The 12,577-nt window shown below is 48.6% G+C and overlaps 1 protein-coding gene across 1 annotated transcript in view; it reads left to right on the top strand.

Moving 5' to 3' along the window:
* The window catches only part of ITGB5 (integrin subunit beta 5), a 102,725-nt gene that overhangs the window by 54,164 nt on the left and 35,984 nt on the right, over positions 1-12,577 (top strand). Inside the window, exon 11 of the mRNA XM_038742544.1 lies at positions 11,364-11,586. Coding sequence (XP_038598472.1) covers positions 11,364-11,586 — 223 coding nt within the window. The remainder of the gene's footprint in view (positions 1-11,363; positions 11,587-12,577) is intronic.

Genomic DNA, 12,577 nt, shown 5'->3' with positions numbered 1-12,577 from the left:
CTCTGCTTCTCAATCCAGTTGATTGGAGGTTGTCCCCGCCTCCGGCCTGGAACGCCCTCCCTCCTCAAATCATCATCATCATCATCAATCGTATTTATTGAGCGCTTACTGTGTGCAGAGCACTGTACTAAGCGCTTGGGAAGTACAAATTGGCAACATACAGAGACAGTCCCTACCCAACAGTGGGCTCACAGTCTATTACTCTATTATTTATTTATTTATTTTACTTGTACATATCTATTCTATTTATTTTATTTTGTTAGTATGTTTGGTTTTGTTCTCTGTCTCCCCCTTTTCGACTGTGAGCCCGCTGTTGGGTAGGGACTGTCTCTATATGTTGCCAATTTGTACTTCCCAAGCGCTTAGTACAGTGCTCTGCACATAGTAAACGCTCAATAAATACGATTGATGATGATGATGATGATGATAAAAGGGGGAGACAGAGAACAAAACCAAACATACTAACAAAATAAAATCCCACAGACAGCCGCTCTCCCCACCTTCCAAGTCTTACTGAAGGCCCATCTCCTCCCAGAGGCCTTCCCAGACTGTGCCCCCCTTTCCTCTCAAGCAATCAATCAATCAATCGTATTTATTGAGCGCTTACTGTGTGCAGAGCACTGTACTAAGCGCTTGGGAAGTACAAGCTGGCAACATATAGAGACAGTCCCTACCCAACAGTGGGCTCATCACGCTGATTTGCTCCCTTTGCTCTTCCCCCCTCCCAGCCCCACGCCACTTAAGTCCATCTCTGTCATTTAACTATTTGTTTTGACGTCTGTCTCTCTAACTCTAGACTGTCAGCTCATTGTGTACTTCCCAAGCGCTTAGTACAGCGCTCTGCACACAGTAAGCGCTCAATAAATGCGATCGATGATGATGATGATTGTGGGCAGGAAGTGTGTTGGTTTATTTTTGTATTGTACTTTCCCAACTGCTTAGAACAGTGCTCTTCACCCAGTAAGCGCTCAATAATTATAATAATTATTATTATGGTATTAGTGAAACGCTTACTATGTGCCAGGTGCTGTACTAGCCCTGGGGTGGATACAAGCAAATTGGGATGGACACAGTCCCCTGTCCCGCTCAATAATTATAATAATTATTATTACGGTATTAGTGAAACGCTTACTATGTGCCAGGTGCTGTACTAGCGCTGGCGTGGGTACAAGCAAATTGGGATGGACACAGTCCCCTGTCCCTCTCAATAATTATAATAATTATTATTATAGTATTAGTGAAACGCTTACTAGGTGCCAGGTGCTGTGCTAGCGCTGGGGTGGATACAAGCAAATTGGGATGGACACAGTCCCCTGTCCCGCTCAATAATTATAATAATTATTATTATGGTATTAGTGAAACGCTTACTAGGTGCCAGGTGCTGTACTAGCGCTGGGGTGGATACAAGCAAATTGGGATGGACACAGTCCCCTGTCCCGCTCAATAATTATAATAATTATTATTACGGTATTAGTGAAACGCTTACTAGGTGCCAGGTGCTGTACTAGCGCTGGCGTGGATACAAGCAAATTGGGATGGACACAGTCCCCTGTCCCGCTCAATAATTATAATAATTATTATTATGGTATTAGTGAAACGCTTACTAGGTGCCAGGTGCTGTACTAGCGCTGGGGTGGATACAAGCAAATTGGGATGGACACAGTCCCCTGTCCCGCTCAATAATTATAATAATTATTATTACGGTATTAGTGAAACGCTTACTAGGTGCCAGGTGCTGTAGTAGCGCTGGGGTGGATACAAGCAAATTGGGATGGACACAGTCCCTTGTCCCGCTCAATAATTATAATAATTATTATTATGGTATTAGTGAAACGCTTACTAGGTGCCAGGTGCTGTAGTAGCGCTGGGGTGGATACAAGCAAATTGGGATGGACACAGTCCCTTGTCCCGCTCAATAATTATAATAATTATTATTATGGTATTAGTGAAACGCTTACTAGGTGCCAGGTGCTGTACTAGCGCTGGGGTGGATACAAGCAAATTGGGATGGACACAGTCCCCTGTCCCACATGGGGTTCACAGTCTCAATCCCCATTTTACAGATGAGGGAACTGAGGCACAGAGAAGTGAAGTTTCTTGTCCAAAGTCACCCAGCTGACAGGTGGCGGAGCCGGATTAGAACCCGTGACCTTTTGACTCCCAGGACTGGGCTCTAGCCACTGTGCCATGCTGCTTCTTGATAAGTATGATTGAATGAGTGAGCGAATGAATGAATATGAGCCCTCCCTCCACCCAACGACCCCCGCCCCACCCCTCCCTAATAATAATAATAATAATAATAATAATAATAATAATAGTATTTGTCAAGCGCTTAGTATGTGCCAAGCACAGTTCTAAGCACTGGAGTAGATACAAAGTAATCAGGTTGACCCACGTGGGGCTCCCAGTCTTAATCCCCATTTTACAGGTGAGGTAACTGAGGCACAGAAAAGTCAAGCGACCTGCCCAAGGTCACACAGCAGACAAGTGGGAAGCAGCGTGGCACGGTGGAAAGAGCCCGGGCTTTGGAGTCCGAGGTCAGGGGTTCAAATCCCGGCTCCGCCGCTTGTCAGCTGGGTGACTTTGGGCGAGTCACTTCACTTCTCTGGGACTCAGTGACCTCATCTGGAAAATGGGGATGAAGACCGTGAGCCCCCTGTGGGGCAGCCTGATCACCTTGTAACCTCCCCAGCGCTTAGAGCAGTGCTTTGCACATAGTAAGCGCTTAATAAATGTCGTTATTATTATTATTAAGTGGCGGAGCCGGGATTAGGACCCCTGACCTTTTGACTTAGTCCAGTGTTCTGCACACAGTAAGCGCTCAATAAATACGATTGATGATGATGATGATGACTTCCAGGCTGGTGCTCTATGTACTATAGTGGGCATACACCAGCTCTCCCCTTGACCCCTGTCTGACCCCCCTGGGCTCCCCCCAAGACCCTCTGACTCATCCCCCAGATCATCGATTGTATTTATTGAGCGCTTACTATGTGCAGAGCACTGTACTAAGCGCCCCCAAGACAACCAACCCAACTCCCCCCACCTCCAACACCTTATTGAGGACCCACCTCCTCCAAGAGGCCTTCCCCGACTAAGCCCTCACTTCCTCTTCTCCCTCTCCCTCCTGCGTCTTGCCCTTGCCCTTGGATTTGCGTCCTTTAGTCCCCCCTCCCTCCACCCCACACCGCTTATGTCCTGATCCAGAATTTATTTCTTCCTATTAATGTCCGCTTCCCCCTCTATCATCATCATCAATCGTATTTGTTGAGCGCTTACTGTGTGCAGAGCACTGTACTAAGCACTCGGGAAGTACAAGTTGGCAACATCTAGAGACGGTCCCTACCCAACAGCGGGCTCACAGTCTAAAAGAGAAGAAGCAGGGTGGCTCAGTAGGAAAGAGCCCGGGCTTTGGAGTCAGAGGTCATGGGTTCAAATCCCGGCTGTGTGACTTTGGGCAAGTCACTTAGCTTCTCTGGGCCTCAGTTACCTCATCTGTCAAATGGGGATGAAGACTGTGAGCCCCCACGTGGGACAACCTGATCATCTTGTAACCTCTCCAGCGCTTAGAACAGTGCTTTGCACATAGTAAGCGCTTAATAAATGCCATTATTATTATTATTAAAAGGGGGAGACAGAGAACAAAACCAAGCATTAACAGAACCAAGCCGTGAGCTCCCTCAGGGCAGGGAACGCGTCTACCGACTCCGTTGCAGCAGACTCCCCCAATCAATCAATCGTATTGATTGAGCGCTTACTGTGTGCAGAGCACTGTACTAAGCGCTTGGGAAGTCCAAGTTGGCAACATCTAGAGACGGTCCCTACCCAACAGTGGGCTCACAGTCTAGACAGCGCTCTGCACCCAGAAAGCGCTCAAAAAATACTATGGATTGATTGATCGATTGACCCCGTCCCACACTGATCCTGTGGGGCTCCAGTGACTTCTGTACTGGACACCCCCGGATGGCCCCTGAGACCCCCGCCCAACCCACCTTCCCTGGCTCCCGCTCCACCCTCTCGACCGTCAGCTCAATCAATCAATCAATCAATCAATCGTATTTATTGAGCGCTTACTATGTGCAGAGCACTGTACTAAGCGCTTGGGAAGTACAAATTGGCAACACATAGAGACAGTCCCTACCCAACAGTGGACTTACAGTCTAAAAGGGGGAGACAGAGAACAAAACCGTTGTGGGCAGGGAGTGTGTCTGTTTGCTGTTGTGTTGTCCTCTCCCAAGCGCTTAGTAGAGTGCTCTGCACACAGGAAGCGCTCAGTAAATAGGACCCTGCTGAGGGAGGACCCCAGGTCTGGAGCTGGCCTAGTTCCCCAGTCCCGCCCTGGGGTTTTGGCCGGTCTGCGGCCAGTGACTAAGTCTGGGCACCGTTGGCATTTCCTGCCACGTCCTTGGCACCCCGTGGGAGGAGACGGAGGGGAGGGTTACGGTCCGTGTGGGGGAGAACATGTGTGCGTGCATCTGTATATGTGTGTGTGTGTGTGTGTACGCCTGCACGTCTGCATGTATGTTGGATCGTGTATGTGTGTGCGAGCGCGGGGGACTGTGTGTGTCTCTGTGTAAACACCAGGTATGCATGAACGTGTGTGTGTCTGTGTGCCTCTAGGTGTGGAACCGTGTGTGCGTGTGCATGTGTACAGGCCAGGGGCTTTCGAAAGTTTATACGAATGTCTGGCTCCCCCTTCTAGACGTTCAGCTCACTGTGGGCAGGGACTGTGTTTGTTTGTTGTTGTTGTAGTGTCCTCTCCCGAGCAGGAAGTACAGTGCTCTGCACACAGTAAGCGCTCCATAAATACAAGTGACTGACTGACACGTGTGAGGGGCTGCTGGTCTGATGGACAGACTGGAAACACACACACACACACACACGCACACACAAACACACTTGTACTGGGCACTGGGAGACAAGGTCCCTGCCTGTGAGGGGCTGCCAGTCAGATGGGGAGACCATGCACGCACGCACACACACGCACACACACACACAGAGCTTGTTCAAGCTCTCATCCTATGCCGTCTGGACTACTGCACAAGCCTTCTCTCTGATCTCCCATCCTCGTGTCTCTCCCCACTTCAATCCATATTTCATGCTGCTGCCCGGATTGTCTTTGTCCAGAAACACTCTGGGCATGTTACTCCCCTCCTCAAAAATCTCCAGTGGCTACCAATCAATCTGCGCATCAGGCAGAAACTCCTCACCCTGGGCTTCAAGGCTGTCCATCTCCTCGCCCCCTCCTACCTCACCTACCTTCTCGCCTTCTCCAGCCCAGCCCGCACCCTCCGCCCCTCTGCCGCTGATCTCCTCACCGTACCTCGTTCTCGCCCGTCCCGCCATCGACCCCCGGCCCACGTCCTCCCCCTGGCCTGGAATGCCCCCAATCCCTCTGCCCATCCGCCAAGCTAGCTCTCTTCCTCCCTTCAAGGCCCTACTGAGAGCTCACCTCCTCCAGGAGGCCTTCCCACACTGAGCCCCTTCCTTCCTCTCCGCCTCGTCCCCCTCTCGATTCCCCCATCTTACCTCCTTCCCTTCCCCATAGCACCTGTATATATGTATATATGTTTGTACATATTTATTACTCTATTTATTTCTTTATTTATTTTACTTGTACATATCTATTCTATTTATTTTATTTTGTTAGTATGTTTGGTTTTGTTCTCTGTCTCCCCCTTTTAGACTGTGAGCCCACTGTTGGGTAGGTACCGTCTCTATATGTTGCCGACTTGTACTTCCCAAGCGCTTAGTACAGTGCTCTGCACACAGTAAGCACTCAATAAATACGATTGATTGATTGATTGATTGTGGGCAGGAAATGTGTCTGTTTATTGTTCTATTGTGCTTTCCCAGGTGCTTACTACAGTGCTTTGCACACAGTAAGCACTCAATAAATGTGATTGAACAAACACATTGTTCTGGGTAGTGGGGAAGCCAGAAGGAGGAGGATCCCTGCCTTCAAGGGCCTACCAGTCTTATGGGAAGATCAGGCACATACACACATACACACATACATGCACACACGCACACACACACATATACACACTGTATATATGTAAATATGTTTGCAAGTATTTATTACTCTATATTTTATTTGTACATATCTATTCTATTTATTTTATTTTGTTAATATGTTTTGTTTTGTTGTCTGTCTCCCCCTTCTAGACTGTGAGCCCACTGTTGGGACCGTCTCTATATGTTGCCAACTTGGACTTCCCAAGCGCTTAGTCCAGTGCTCTGCACACAGTAAGCGCTCAATAAATACGATTGAATGCATGCACACACACATATACACGCACAGACACACACCTACCCATAAATACATACAAACTGTGCTGGGAGCTGGGGGAGGACAGAGGGAGGAAGAGACAAAGTGCCTGCCCTCAAAGAATCAATGGAATTTATTGAGCACCTACTGTGTACTGTATTAACCGCTTGGCAGAGGACAATATAAGAGTTGGTAGAAACGTTCCCTGTCCACAGGGAGCTTACAGGCTAGACGGGGAGATAGACATTGATACAAGTAAATGACGGAGATGGACATAAGTGGTTTGGGGATGGGAAGGGGGAAGAGCAAAGGGAGTAAGTTGGGGTGACACAGAAGGGAGTGGGAGATGAGGAAAAGTGGGGCTAAGTCAGGGAAGGCCTCTTGGAGGAAATGCACCTTCCATAAGGCTTTGAAGAGGGGGAGAATAATTGTCTGTGGGATTTGAGGAGGGAAGGCGTCCCAGGCCAAAGGCAAGACGTGGGCCAGGGGTTGGCGGCGAGACAGGCGAGATGGAGGCCCAGTGAACAGGTTGGCTTTAGAGGAATGGAGTGTGCAGGCTGGGATGGAGTAGAAGAGCAGCGAGGTGAAGTAAGAGGGGGCGAGGATATGGAGGACTTTAAAGCCGACGGGGAGGAGTTTCTGTTTGACGCGGAGGTGGATGGGGACCCACTGGAGGTTCTCGAAGAGTGGGGAAACACGGACTGAACGTTTTCGTAGAAAAACGATGCGGGCAGCAGAGTGAAGTCTGGACTGGAGTGGGGAGAGACGGGAGGCAGGGAGGTCAGCGAGGAGGCTGATACAGTCATCAAGGTGGGATAGGAGAATTGCTTGGATTAACGTGGAAGCAGTTTGAATGGAGAAGAAAGGGCAGATTTTAGCGAGGTTGTGAAGGTCGAACCGACGGGATTTGGTGACGGATTGAGTGTGTTGGTTGAAGGAGAGAGATGAATTGAGGATAATGCCAAGGTCGCGGGCTTGCGAGGCAGGGAGGATCGCGGTGCTGTCTTAAGTCAGGGGGAGGACAGGGTTTGGGTGGAAAGGTAAGGAGCTCTGTTTTGGACGTGTTTAGTTTGAGGTGTCGGTGGGACATCCAAGTAGAGAGGTCCTGAAGGCAGGAGGAAATGTGAGACTGCAGGGAGGGAGAGAGATCAGGGCTGAAGAGGGAGGATTGGGGATCCTCCGCATAGAGGTGGGAGTTGAACCTTCTCCAGCCCAGCCCGTACCCTCCGCTCCTGTGCCGCTAATCTCCTCACCGTTAGGCCTCGTTCTCGCCTGTCCCGCCGTCGACCCCCGGCCCACGTCATCCCCCGGGCCTGAAATGCCCTCCCTCTGCCCATCCGCCAAGCTAGCTCTCTTCCTCCCTTCAAGGCCCTACTGAGAGCTCACCTCCTCCAGGAGGCCTTCCCAGACTGAGCCCCCTCCTTTCTCTCCCCCTCGTCCCCCTCTCCATCCCCCCATCTTACCTCCTTCCCTTCCCCACAGCACCTGTATATATGGATATACGTTTGTGCATATTTATTACTCTATTTATTTATTTTACTTGTACATGTCTATTCTATTTATTTTATTTTGTTAATATGTTTGGTTTTGTTCTCTGTCTCCCCCTTCGAGACTGTGAGCCCACTGTTGGGTAGGGACTGTTTCTATATGTTGCCAACTTGGACTTCCCAAGCGCTTAGTACAGTGCTCTGCACACAGTAAGCGCTCAATAAATACAATTGATTGATTGATTGATTGATTGAACCTGTGGGAGCGAATGAGTTCTCCAGGGGAAAAGCGTATAGACAGAGAATAGAAGGAGACCCAGAACTGAACTTTGAGGGATTCCCCCCAGTTAGCTCTGTCCCGGAACGCCCTCCCTCCTCAAATCTGACCGATGATGACTCTCCCCCGCTTCCAGGCCATATTTGAAGGCCCATCTCCTCCAAGAGGCCTTCCCTGAGTAAGTTCTCATTTCTTCTTCTCCCGTCATCCTGACTTGCTCCCTTCATTCATTTCCCCATCCCAGTCCCGCAGCACATATACTTAGGTATTTGTTAAGCACTTACTATGTGCCAAGCACTGTTCTAAGCACTGGGGAAGATACAAGGTGATCAGGTTGGACACAGTCCCCGTCCCAACATGGGGCTCACAGTCTCGATCCCCATTTTCCAGATGAACTGAGGCCCGGAGAAGCGAAGTGACTTGCCCAAGGTCACACGGCAGCCAAGGTAGCGGAACCCGGACTAGAACCCACCACCCCTAACTCCCAAGGCCGTGCTCTTGCCACTAGGCCATGCTGTCACTTATGTCCATCTCGGTCATTTATTACTCAGATCAATCTGAGCCCACTGTTGGGTAGGGACTGTCTCTATATGTTGCCAATTTGTACTTCCCAAGCGCTTAGTACAGTGCTCTGCACATAGTAAGCGCTCAATAAATACGATTGATGATGATGATTTATTGAGTTCTAGGCGTGTCGGGCTCCCCCCGTAGACCGTAAGCTCGCTGTGGGCAGAGAATGTGTCGATTGTTATGGTGTACTCGACGCAGAAGGGAGTGGGAGAAGAAGAAAGGAGGGCTTAGGCGTGGAAGGCCTCTTGGAGGAGCTGGGCCTTCAATAATAATAATTGTGGTATTCGTTAAGCGCTTACTTTGTGCCAGGCACTGTACTAAATTCTGGGGTAGATGTGAGCCCACTCTTTTAGACTGTGAGCCCACTGTTGGGTAGGGACTGTCTCTATATGTTGCCAATTTGTACTTCCCAAGCGCTTAGTACAGTGCTCTGCACATAGTAAGCGCTCAATAAATACGATCGATGATGATGATGATGATACAAGGTAATGGGTGTTGGCCAATAAGACTTTGAAGCGGGGGAAAGACATTATCAGATTTTGATTGGTTGAGACAGCTCATTGTGGGAAAGGAACGTGTCTGCCAACTCTGTTGTACTCTCCAGAGAGTTCAGTACAGTGCTTTGCACACAGTAAGTCCTCAGTAAATATGAATGAATGAATTAATTAATAAACTGAAAGCCCAAATACCAGAGAAAGCAACAATTCCCGGGCGATGCCCAAGTGTCTCACCCACTCACACATTGCCCCGTCTCTGCTTAGAGGGGCCAGGGGTCAGACCTGAGGGGGCCAGCAAGGAAGGGACCAACCAACCAATCAATGAGATTTATTGAGCGCTTACTGTGTGCAGAGCACTGTACTGAGCGCTCGGGTGAGTACAATACAACAGAATTGGCAGACAAGTTCCCTTCCCACAGTGAGCTGACTGTCTCAACCAATCAATATCCGACGATGTCTCTCCCCCGCTTCCAAGTCTTATTGGCCAACCCCCATTATCTTGTATCTACCCCAGCACTTAGTACAGTGCCTGGCACAAAGTAAGCGCTTAACGAATACCACAATTATTATTATTGAAGGCCCCTCTCCTCCAAGAGGCCTTCCCTGACTGGGACCTCCTTTTCTATAATAATAATAATAATTTTGGTATTTGTTAAGCGCTTATTATGTGCAAAGCACTGTTCTAAGCGCTTGGGGAGGATACAAGATGATCAGGTTGTCCCGTGTGAGGCTCACAATCTTAGTCCCCATTTTACAGATGAGGTAACCGAGGCTCAGAGAAGTGAAGTGACTGGCCCAAAGTCACACAGCTGACAGTTGGCAGAGCCGGGATTTGAACCCATGACCTCTGACTCCAAAGCCTGGGATCTTTCCACTGAGCCACGCTGCGGGAGAAGAGGGATCTTCCTCTTCTCCCGCTCCCTTCTGCGTCATCCTGACTGGCTCCCTTTCTTCATCCCCCTTCCTATCCCCACAGCACTCATGTCCACAATTGTAATTGTATTTATTTCTACTAAGGTCTGTCTCTCTCTCTGGACTGTAAGCTGCTTCTGGGCAGGGAATGTGTCTGTTACGTTGTTCTATTATAGACTATGTCTGTTACATTGTTCTATTGTTCTCTCCTAAGCACTTAGTATTGTGCTGCACATACAGTAAGTGCTAGGGAGGGAGGAAGGAAGGAAGGAAGGAAGGAAGGAAGGAAGGAAGGAAAGAAGGAAGGAGGGAAGGAGGGAGGGAGGAGGGAGAAGGGGAGAAGGGAGGGAGGAAGGGAGGAAGGAAGGAAGGAAGGAATATTGTGCATATTTGTACATATTCATTACTCTATTTTATTAATGATGTGTATATACCTGGAATTCTATTTATCTATTTTGATAGTATTGATGCCTGTCTGTTTTGTTTTGTTGTCTGTCTCCCCCTTCTAGACTGTGAGCCAGTTGTTGGGTAGGGACCGTCTCTGTTGCCCAATTGTACTTTCCAAGCGCTTAGTACAGTGCTCTGCATCATCATCATCAATCATCATCAATCGTATTTACTGAGCGCTTACTGTGTGCAGAGCACTGTACTAAGCGCTTGGGAAGTACAAGTTGGTAACATATAGAGACAGTCCCTACCCAGCAGTGGGCTCACAGTCGAAAAGGGGGAGACAGAGAACAAAACCAAACATACCAACAAAATAAAATAAATAGAATAGATATGTACAAGTAAAATAAATAAATAAATAGAGTAATAAATATGTACACACATATATACATATATACAGGTGCTGTGGGGAAGGGAAGGAGGTAAGATGGGGGGGATGGCGAGGGGGACGAGGGGGAGAGGAAGGAAGGGGCTCCGTCTGGGAAGGCCTCCTGGAGGAGGTGAGCTCTCTGCACACAGTAAGCACTCAATAAATACGATTGAATGAATGAATGAGTGAATGAATGAATGACCTGGAGTGTCTCCCCATCATTGGATGGCCGAGTGGATAGAGCATGGGCCTGGGAATCAGAAGGTCATGGGTTTTCACTCTGGCTCCACCACTTGTCTGCTGTGTGACCTTGGGCCGGTCACTTCACTCCTCTGGGCCTCAGTTCCCTCATCTGTAAAATGGGGATCGAGACCATGAGCCCCCAAGGGAGACAGGGACTGTGTCCAACCCGATTTGCTTGTATCCACCCAGTGCTTAATACAGTGCCTGGCCCATAGTCAGTGCTTAGCAGATGCCACAGTTACCATCGGAGGGGTTGTGACATGTGCCCACGCGCGTGTCTCGCCCCCAGGTCATGGGGACTGCCACTGCGGGGAGTGCCAGTGCCACGCCGGCTTCGTGGGCGACAACTGCAACTGTACGACGGAGACGGAGACATGCGTGTCCGGCGACGGGCAGCTGTGCAGCGGCCGTGGGCACTGCGTGTGCGGGCAATGCCAGTGCACGGAGCCCGGGGCCTTCGGAGACACATGCGAGAGGTGCCCCACCTGCCCGGACGCCTGTGGCACCAAGAGGTAACAAGGCAGACGGGGGTGGGATGGTGTGCCCGGTGCTTACCCTGTGCCAATCAATCAATCAATCGTATTTATTGAGCGCTTACTGTGTGCAGAGCACTGTACTAAGTGCTTGGGAAGTACAAGTTGGCAACATATTCATTCATTCATTCAATCGTATTTATTGAGCGCTTACTGTGTGCTGGGCACTGTACTAAGCGCTTGGGAAGTACAAGTTGGAAGCATATAGAGACGGTCCCTACCCAACAACGAGCTCACGGTCTAGTGGGGGAGACAGACATTAATACAAATAGATAAAACAATATATTACAGATATACACAGATAGATACATAGGTGCTGTGGGGAGTCATTCATTCAATCGTATTTATTCATTCATTCAGTCAATCGTATTTACTTATTGAGCGCTTACTGTGTGCAGGGCACTAGAGACGGTCCCTACCCAACAGCAGGCTCACAGTCTAAAAGGGGGAGACAGAGAACAAAACCAAACATACTAACAAAATAAAATAAATAGAATAGATATGTACAAGTAAAATAAATAAATAAATACAGTAATAAATATGTACAAACATATCGTCATCATCAATCGTATTTATTGAGCGCTTACTGTGTGCAGAGCACTGGACTAAGCGCTTGGGAAGTCCAAGTTGGCAACATCTAGAGACAGTCCCTACCCAACAGTGGGCTCACAGTCTAAAAGGGGGAGACAGAGAACAAAACCAAACATACTAACAAAATAAAATAAGTAGAATAGATATGTACAAGTAAAATAAATAAATAAATAAATACAGTAATAAATATGTACAAACATATCATCATCATCATCAATTGTATTTATTGAGCTCTTACTATGTGCAGAGCACTGTACTAAGCGCTTGGGAAGTCCAAGTTGGCAACGTGTAGAGACAGTCCCTACCCAACAGTGGGCTCACAGTCTAAAAGGGGGAGACAGAGAACAAAATCAAACATACTAACAAAATAAAATAAATA

The sequence above is a fragment of the Tachyglossus aculeatus genome, chromosome 1 (genome assembly GCF_015852505.1).
Source record: "Tachyglossus aculeatus isolate mTacAcu1 chromosome 1, mTacAcu1.pri, whole genome shotgun sequence".
Lineage (NCBI taxonomy): Eukaryota > Metazoa > Chordata > Mammalia > Monotremata > Tachyglossidae > Tachyglossus > Tachyglossus aculeatus.
The sequence above is the reverse complement of the archived record's forward strand: the minus strand, read 5'-3'. Positions and strand labels throughout refer to the sequence as shown.